This window comes from Sinocyclocheilus anshuiensis, unplaced genomic scaffold (assembly GCF_001515605.1).
Source record: "Sinocyclocheilus anshuiensis isolate Anshui unplaced genomic scaffold, SAMN03320099.WGS_v1.1 scaffold420, whole genome shotgun sequence".
Taxonomy (NCBI): Eukaryota; Metazoa; Chordata; class Actinopteri; order Cypriniformes; family Cyprinidae; genus Sinocyclocheilus; species Sinocyclocheilus anshuiensis.
The window spans coordinates 790,377-799,742 of NW_015557082.1; the positions used below are offsets into that span (position 1 = coordinate 790,377).

Genomic DNA, 9,366 nt, shown 5'->3' on the forward strand with positions numbered 1-9,366 from the left:
GCTTGTCGAGTACGAGTACAGGAGCTCAGTATCGGGCCCGATACCGATACCAGTATTGGTGCATCCCTAATAATAATAATAATAATAATAATAATAATAATAATAATAATAATTTATGTAGTTCTTAAATGTTATGTTTATATCAAAGTTTGTTATTGTTATAGTATATTGTTATACTTAAAATTAGGCCTGGGTGATAAAACGGTATAGATATTTATCGACGGTACACCACCTTCGATAACTATAGAAAAAATGTTCGATATAAGTGCACGATATAGGCACGTGCTATGAGTGACGCAGACAGCACACACAAACATGAACACATGCTGAAATGAGGGCTGTGCCTGCCTGTGATGAGGAGATTGTGAATAAAAAAATATAAATTTAAATGCAAAAATAGTACAATCAAATTGCACCGAGATGCGGTGATGATGCAAGTGACGTTGTTGCATTTTAATGTTTTGTTGGTCTAGCCCAGGGGTCACCAAACTCAGTCCTTGGAGGGCCGGTGTCCTGCAGAGTTTATCTCCAACTTGCCTCAACACACCTGCCTGGTGTAAGACCTTGATTAGCTGGTTCAGGTGTGTTTGATTAGGGTTGCTGCTAAACTCTGCAGGACACCGGCCGTCCAGGACCGAGTCTGGTGACCCCTGGTCTAGCCCACGAGACGCGCAGTTGCTGCGTTATTCATTCAAAATATTAGAGAAATATAGTAGCTCAATGCGGAGAAGATCTTGAATGGGTTAAAACCGAAACCAAGCCATTCACACAGAACGCATATTCGGCGCATTTTTAGACTGACAAATATGACTGCTGCTCTCGCGTCTCACACAAGAGATGTATAGAAAGCCATGCAAAGTTAAAACAGTTTAAACTTTTAGAAAACACGTCACGAATTTGTGGAGGTTTATTCCTTTTCACTGCATCTTATGTTTTTAAAGGCAATCTGTGTGATGGGTGATTCGGCTCTTTGTATTAAGCAATGCATAAATACATGATGCTGTTTTGTTCATAATTGTTTATGCAATTTGCAAAATTATATTTGATTCATGAGTTAATTAAGACCTATTTAATCTGCATATCAAAAATTAGAAATGAGATTTAATTTTTATTTTGTGTTTGACTGTTAAAAAAAGTGTTGTTTGTCAATAAATTGGGTTAATTTAAAAACACCGTGTTTAAATTAAAAAAAAAACAATTCTGTTGCTCTTTGTTTTAAAAAATGTCAATAATTATCGATACCAAACGTTATGAAACATTATATCGTTAATACATTTTTTAGCTATATCGCCCAGTCCTACTTTAAATATTTTAATTATATAAAAATCTTCTTCTTCTCCTCCTCCTCCTCCTGTATAATGTAAATTATCAATAAATTGAATTATTTGTTGATAACTGATGCTGTCTTGTAGTAATATTTTATACAATGCTTAAATATGTTGTATTTATATCAAATGTTATTTTTGTTAGTGTATAATTATGTACATTCAGATGCATGCCAATTTATTTGAATTTTTATTAATTGACAACTGTCAATTTTAAATAATAAAAAATGTATAGTCATGCTTGAAAAATATTTTACAAATGAAATTGTTGTTGTGTAAGTCTTTTTAAAATGTGAATAATTGTCAATGTAAATTGAATAAATGACTTAAAATTATATTAGTATTATATACAATTACTCTAATTTAAAGTATATTAATTACATAAAATTAATAGTTTGTCATCATCATAATAGTTTTTCCCCATTTGTTAAAGGTATGTTTTAGCTGTGTAGGAGTTTAAGGAGATTTGTTGCTGCTTGCATAATAATGTCTACTGTGCAGGAGCTCACACATCTATACACCGTTCAGTTCACCGTTCTCTTGTTCCTGCTTGGGATGCAGTGAATATTACATTTTTTTTCATTTATTTAACAAGGCCGACAGAGTTGCCAGTCACACGAAGCGAGTCTCAGGAAAGTGCTGTAAATGATTGCCGTGTTTTCAGCTTTGCATGTGTGCGTGACAGCTGCTGCTGCCGCTCAGTTGATGGCTGTAATTCGGCTCACGACGCCGAGCCTGAGACGCGTTTGTTTGCTGCCTTCTCAGGTGTGCTGCTGCGGGAGCCGGACGCTGGTCTGTATGGTTGCACATTAAGGAGATTACAGAAGGTCCCTGAGGGCCACAAACCGCAGTTATCTTAAGTGGTCAAGTGCAGCTCTTTAAAAGATGATGCATTTGCAGGTCACTGTAGAAAATCTCATTTGACTGAAGTGAAACTCATGGATGACACACACCATCTACCATGATCTCAAACCAATTGGAAAAGCTCTTCCTTTAGGAGATTTGTTTTACATTGAATTTAGTCTAATATTAACTGGAATTACTTTATTAATTTTAGTAAATTCATATTTTGATTATTTATATTGATGTGTGTTAGTTTAGTCATTTTTATTTTAGATATATTTTACGTCTACATTTTATATATTATAGATATTTATTGATTTATATTTGTTTTTATTTGTTCGTTTTGTTATTTATTCATTAAGATTGATAAATTATATATATATTTTTTTTCTTTTTTTTCTATTTATAAATCTTAGATTTATGTAATTAATGCATATTTTGATTTTATTTATTTGATTTGTTTTGACTTGTATTGAGATTTATGTATATATTTTAGATATTTGTTGTGATTTTATATATTTTAGTTTATTCATTTATTTTGATTTGCATTTAGATTTATTTATTTATTATATAGATATTTATTTTTTATTTTTTATTCATATTTAATTTTTTTATATTTATTTATATATACAATATTTATATATACAATATATATAAATTTTATTTGTCTTTATATTTTTATTTATTTTTAGATATTTATTTTAGATTTTTATGTATATTTAGTGTTAGTTTATTCATATTTGTATTTTATTTATATTTTACATTTATATATTTTAAATATTTATTGATTTATGTTAGTTTTTATTTATCCATTTTGTTTGTTCAGATTTATATATTTAAGATTTTTGTTTGTAATTTATACATTTTGAGTTTATCTATATTTGAGGTTTTTTTTTAGATTTGCCATTTATATATTTTTGTATTTGATTTGATTGTGTATATATTTTAGTTTATTCATTTATTTTGATTTTGATTTAGGCTATTTATATATTCTTATAGATGTTTCATTTTGAACTATATACATTTTATTTATATTTACATTTATTAACATATTTATTTTAGATGTTTATGTATATTTAGTGTTAATTTATTCATACTTGTATAAATGTAAAATGTAAAGAAAAAAATCTATTTTAGATTTATGCATATTTTTGATTTTTGATAGTATTTAAATTTATTTATTTTAAATATTTGTTAATTTTATATATTTCAGTTTATTCATTTTGATTTTGATTTTGATTTATTAATTTGTTCATTTGGATATTTATTTTGATCTATATTTTATTCATTCATATTTAGATTTTTTTTTTTTATATTTAGTATTTTATTTATTTTGATGTATTTATATTTTAATTTGTATTTTATTTATTTATCTTCATACTAAAAAATACAGGTAAATCTGTGTAAACCATTTTGTACTAAGCAGCTGCTTTTAACAGTCTCGATGCTTATATTGGCTGTTCTCTTGTTCTGTGTTAACAGAAAATCTCAATACCGCAGTCAGAGAATCCAAATGAGCTGCGAACGTTTACGTTCTACCTGTCCAATGTGGGTAAGGACAATCCCCAGGGCAGCTTCGACTGCATTCAGCAGTATATTACAAGGTAAGAAGCAAAATTAAACCACATGATTTTAGACAGATTCACAACCGTCTCAAGGTACTGTAATGACTTCTGTACAAGTGTGTTTGTATTTGCAAAGGAAATGTTGCCATGAAAACAGTTGATCTGATGTTTGAGTGTTAAAAGCTCTTTTGTGATTGCGTCCATGGCATCATTACAAGTGCCATCTGTTCCTTTCTCCGTTCCCGCTACTGGCCGAACACCAGAACGGAGAGAATAAATTGAATTTGGCCAATTGTCCAACCAAATAAGGAAGAAACAAGAAATCCAAATGCAGACTTGCTGTTAATGTCTTAAAAGGTTTTTAAGAAGACCGAAGGGTCAGCAGATGTTCAGGCCTAATGTTTCCTTGTGAACTCTGTGATTCCCTTACAGTATTTTAACTCAAGTCACAATCTTTATTCAACAACACCGTAAGATTTAAAAACTGTGTCTTTCATCTCAATATGTCGAAGCTAAAAAATGTTACGCAATTACTGCTCCCTTTCTGTTGAATTGGCCTTTTGTTGTAGATCGGTGTTAATGCTTCACTGGCTTTCTCATATAATTAGTCCAACTTTTCACTCTCTTCAGCCTGTTGCACCTCATAATTTAACAATTTGTCATTTAGCTGAGGCTTGCACCTAATGAAAGTACACTTACAGGGACAGTCTGGGGTTCAGTGCTCGCATTGGAGATCGTTGTACGATGGTGGATCACACTTTAGGGGTTTGATCTTACAGCTGCCAGCCTGTATGTCTTTAACAACCACTTGATTACACAACTCCAGTATATTGTGGGATTAGGGGTGAGCAATATGACCAAAATCTGATCACGATACGAGTAATTTTATTTCAAAGTAACGATATATATGACTATATAGTAATTTTTGCTTTAAGGTCTTTTGATATCAAAAATTGATACCATAGAAGTTTCATAATTCTTGTCACCAGGGTTAATATCACAAACTAATACTAGCCTAAATTAAAAAAAAAACAAATAAATAAAATAAAAAAACAAGCTCACTGAAGACAAGTAAATAGTCAGCAATTTTAAGAGAATAAGAAACTAATTACAAGCAACAGGACAAAAAACTACAGTAGAACATATAAGAAATGCTACATACATTGTATAAATAAATTGTAATCAGATGTATAAAAACACTGCATATTCTTCTCTGTATAAATAAAATATATATTTCTTCTTAAAATTAAAGTTACAAAAGTGATTTGGTCAAGAGCAGTGAGATTTTTTTTCTCTTTTGTTGTTGGATTAACATGAGTGACAGACAGCAGGAATATTAGACTGCTGTCACTTTAAGAACTACCCGGATCCAATGTTACGCGTTTTCTTTCTCAACCGTTCGCTTTCACTAAAGACCTAAACTACGGTGTTTTCGAGGATACTTGCAAAGGTGGGCATTTTGACACGGATACAAGTGTGTTTAATGGTTCAAAGCCTATAAAGCAGCAAAAATAACTCTTTACATGCGCCTCTCTGACAGCGCTCAGAAAATCTCAGACAGCGTGAGCATATAGTGAAATGAGTTTTCTTTTGCTGCTGATTGCGTTTCAGCAGCTTAAAATCACTTGTTTTTAAACCGCAATGCTTAAAAACGTGTGCAAACGATACCACGTAGCAGAGCAACGTCACGTCTATCCACGATACAAACGATAGTCCAAAATCTCTACCAGTATATCGCCCATCTCTATGTGAGATGTCAGTTTAGTTTGGTTTATCAGGTCCACTAGTGAGTTTGGTTTTTATTCATTTTTATTCAAAGAATTAATTGGATTTTTACATTTATAATCTAATCAAAAAAATACATTTATAATTCATATGTATACATTTACGCTACTGTTCAAATGTTTGGGGTAGATACAAATTTATTTTTTTACATTTTTTTTTACGTCTTTTATGCTCACCAATGCTGCATTTATTTGATCAAAAATATAAAACTGTAATATTGTAAAATTATTACACGTTAAAATAACTATTTTCTATTTGAATATATTTCAAAATGTCATTTATTCCTATGATTCAAAGCTGAGTTTTCAGCAGTCTTTACTCCAGTCACGTGATCCTTCAAAAATCATTCTATTGGGACTTTCTTTAATTTTTATTTGAAACAGAAATATTTTGTAACCTTATAAATGTCTTTGTCACTTTTGGTCAGTTTAATGCATCTTTGCTTAAGTATTAATTTCCTAAAGTTTTTTTTTATTTTATTTTTTTTATTAGTATTACTAACGTCAAACTTTTGAATGTAAATGTATAAGATTTAAGTGGATAAATATAACTTCGGAAAACAAACACAATTTGTTTTATCTCTACTGTTTCCATAATTTATTCATTTACAATATTTTTATGCACATTTCATATTTTGAATTCGATTTTGAAGAAAAACAACAACAGAAATATATATATATATATATTTTATTTTATTTTATTTTTTTTTTTTTTATTGCTTTTATTTTATTTAAAATTATCTATAATGAATTACCTCAAATAAAAAAATCAGTATCTGCACGCACTCATAAACGATGTTTTTTGGATTTTTCATTTTACAAAAAGCACACATGGATCATCAGAATCATATATATTTGGTCCTGATGATCCATTTGTGTGCTTTTTGTGTAATTTAAAAAATCCAAAAAACTGTTTATGAGTGCGGATGATTTTTACTGATCTACGCAACCTAAATATCGGTTGAGTGTAGTAATTTTAGGGGGGGGGGGGGTTTGGATTTGTTGGACTATAATGAATTACAAATTTTATTGTAGTCAACCTTACTAACATTCTCACAACACAAACTTTGTTTGAATTTTTCTTTTAGCGCTGCCCAGTGCTTAATTTGAGCCGGATCCTGTTCTGGAAAATGTCAGATTTTGGATTTTTTTGTTTTTAAAGATCTGCCATTAACAAGTGCAGTAGATCGTGACAGTGCGTGCATACGAGACAGAGCGATCGTGGGTTTATGTAGATGTATTTGGAGCATGATTTGTAGATTATGTATTGGTCCTCAACATATTATTGACCAATCAGCTTTGTTCAAAATCGCTCCCGTTGATTGGTGCTACTGCTTAACCCACTCTCTCCACTCTCTGGTGAGCAGCGGAATGTTTGGCGATAGTGTAATAATACCAGAAATAATACCAAATAAAGAGAAATATTATAATGTATAAACATTATAAACACTATAATCATAGCATAGTTCCCCTCACTCCAAAACAAATCATTCAAATGTAACGGTATGCAGAACAGATCAAGAATGAAAAAATATAAAGCTAAAGAAACCAAAACAAAGCAAAACAGCGTACCGTTAGGCTCACGTACCTCTCTCATTCGGCACAAATCCAATGTTTCCATATTCGCAGTGTATTTCAGTGTTAAACTATTATTTATAATGTAGACTAGGCTTCATGCGTGTTCGCATATCGCCGGAAAAATCATCCTCTTCACATGCTCAAAAATGCGCTTGTCATAACAGCAGCTGTAGACCGGTAATACTACGGACTCTTAAAAATTGATGTTTGGCTGACTGTATTTTATTTTGATAATAAACAGACTGCGATGGCAACACCGGCTCAACACTATCGGCCCAACCCTAGTGTGTGCGAGGCGCCGGCGCGATCAAACAGCTGACACTAAATACTAGAGCCTGACCGATATATAGTTTAGCCGATATTATCGGCCGATATGAGCCTGTCGCCGATATATCTGTATCGGCGAATATGCCGCCGATATTAACTTTTTTTTTTTTTTTACAGAACATAATGCAGATAAAATGCTTGAAATGGTGTAATTACTTAGTTTGTCCAGCAGAGTGTGCTCCATTGTTTGCTACTGGCGACCTGGATGAAACGCTTTAAAGCTTATCTTATAAGTCTGTGGAAAACCATTGAAACTTTGAACGGCCATATCTCCGTAAGAGCACGATATCTGCGAATCCGCACAAAATTCGGGGGATCCCTTCAGCTCGAGGAACCCTCTCGAATGCGAATCGAGTGTATGTCTCGAGGCTCTCTTTCAAATGAGACCACCCCCGCGTCGATAGCCCCCGGGGTTCGGGAGTTACGGGTGGTTAAATTCGCGGTCCGGCGCCGACCAATCTAGCGATCCCGGGGGGCTACTGACGTGCGGAGGGTGGTGTTCGAGAGGGGTCCTTGAGCTGAAGGGATCCCCCGAATTTGGTGGAGATCCGCCGGCGCGTTCACGAGATAGTGACACCAGTCAACACTTTCCCTTCAGTAAGGAGGTCTCTTGTTCAGGCAGCAAAACGTTTGACTGGTACTGTACTATAATATACAAAGAATATCGGCCGATATATCGATATCGACCTTTTTTTACTCCCTAATATCGGTATCGGCCCCAAAAAACCCATATCGGTCGGGCTCTACTAAATACTAGTATTAAATATATATTTTTGGCCCCACAGATAAGGGTAAGACAACCCGCAAAGTGTTAAAAAAAACTAACACTAGCTTCTCTATTCTTTTTGTATTCTATCTCTTTTCTTTTTATTTATTAGGCCTATATAATTAAAAAAAAACTTGCTACGTGTACTGCGTTACGCTGAGACTTGTTATAGCACTTGCGTATCATTGCTGTTTTGTTGATTTTGATTGCTTCCATTGTCCTCATTTGTAAGTCGCGTTGGATAAAAGCGTCTGCTAAATGTAAATGTTTACTTTTATTTTTGCACACTCGCAATAAAAAGAACATTTGTGTTTTTGTAATTACGCAAACAAACAGGATGCGCATTCTGTTATCTCGGTTCCCTTTCCGTGAAAAGTTGTTTTGCACAGGCATGGTGGGAAAACACTATGTGCCTTGACTGTGATCAGATGTTTTGACTCCCAGTATTTCCAGACTTAGAGCAAACAGCTCAGAGGCGGTTGGCAGGGTTTCAAGGTGGATGAGCCGGCTGTAAGAAATCTCTCTCTTAGAGGACGCCCATCCGACCACCTGGGCTGTAAATGAGCCATGACGACACATTTGAAAGTGGATAACTGATGAGAAGGTGGTGTAGTCGGTGGCGTTTTGAGTATCTAACAGGCTTGGTCTCTATCCAGTGAAGGGAGCATACAGCTGGACTGCCTGGGAGGGATCCAGGACAAAATCACGGTGTGCGCCACAGACGACTCCTACCAGAAAGCCAGGCAAAGCATGGCTCAGGCCGAGGAGGAAACCCGCAGCCGGGGCGCCATCGTCATCAAGCCCGGCGGGAGATACGTGGGTAGGTTTGACGCATCTCGGGCCACCACGGTCCTTGAATGGAAGAACCTCGTTTTGGCCGTCAGCTGCTCAAAATCTCATCGGTTTACACGCAGTGCGCATAGACAGGTGGAAGGGGGCGATTAGAGCCAGTGCGTCTCCACATGTCTGGAACTGCAGCGTGCTACATAATTTATGAAGCTGTCTGTTCCGGTGCTCACTGACGAGACGCCTAAAATATTATACCGAGAACTCTGCTAACTCGCTCAAAGCTATCATTACAAAACACTAGCGTTCACCAAAGACATTTAATGAGCAAAATCAATCAGCTGAATACATTCCCACTGATCCGCAGTGCTAAGTCACGACTCGGGCTGTGC

The 9,366-nt window shown here is 34.2% G+C and overlaps 1 protein-coding gene across 1 annotated transcript in view; it reads left to right on the forward strand.

Moving 5' to 3' along the window:
- Positions 1-9,366, forward strand: part of ell (elongation factor RNA polymerase II) — a 50,201-nt gene that overhangs the window by 28,634 nt on the left and 12,201 nt on the right. Inside the window, exons 3-4 of the mRNA XM_016471739.1 lie at positions 3,651-3,772; positions 8,845-9,008. Coding sequence (XP_016327225.1) covers positions 3,651-3,772; positions 8,845-9,008 — 286 coding nt within the window. The remainder of the gene's footprint in view (positions 1-3,650; positions 3,773-8,844; positions 9,009-9,366) is intronic.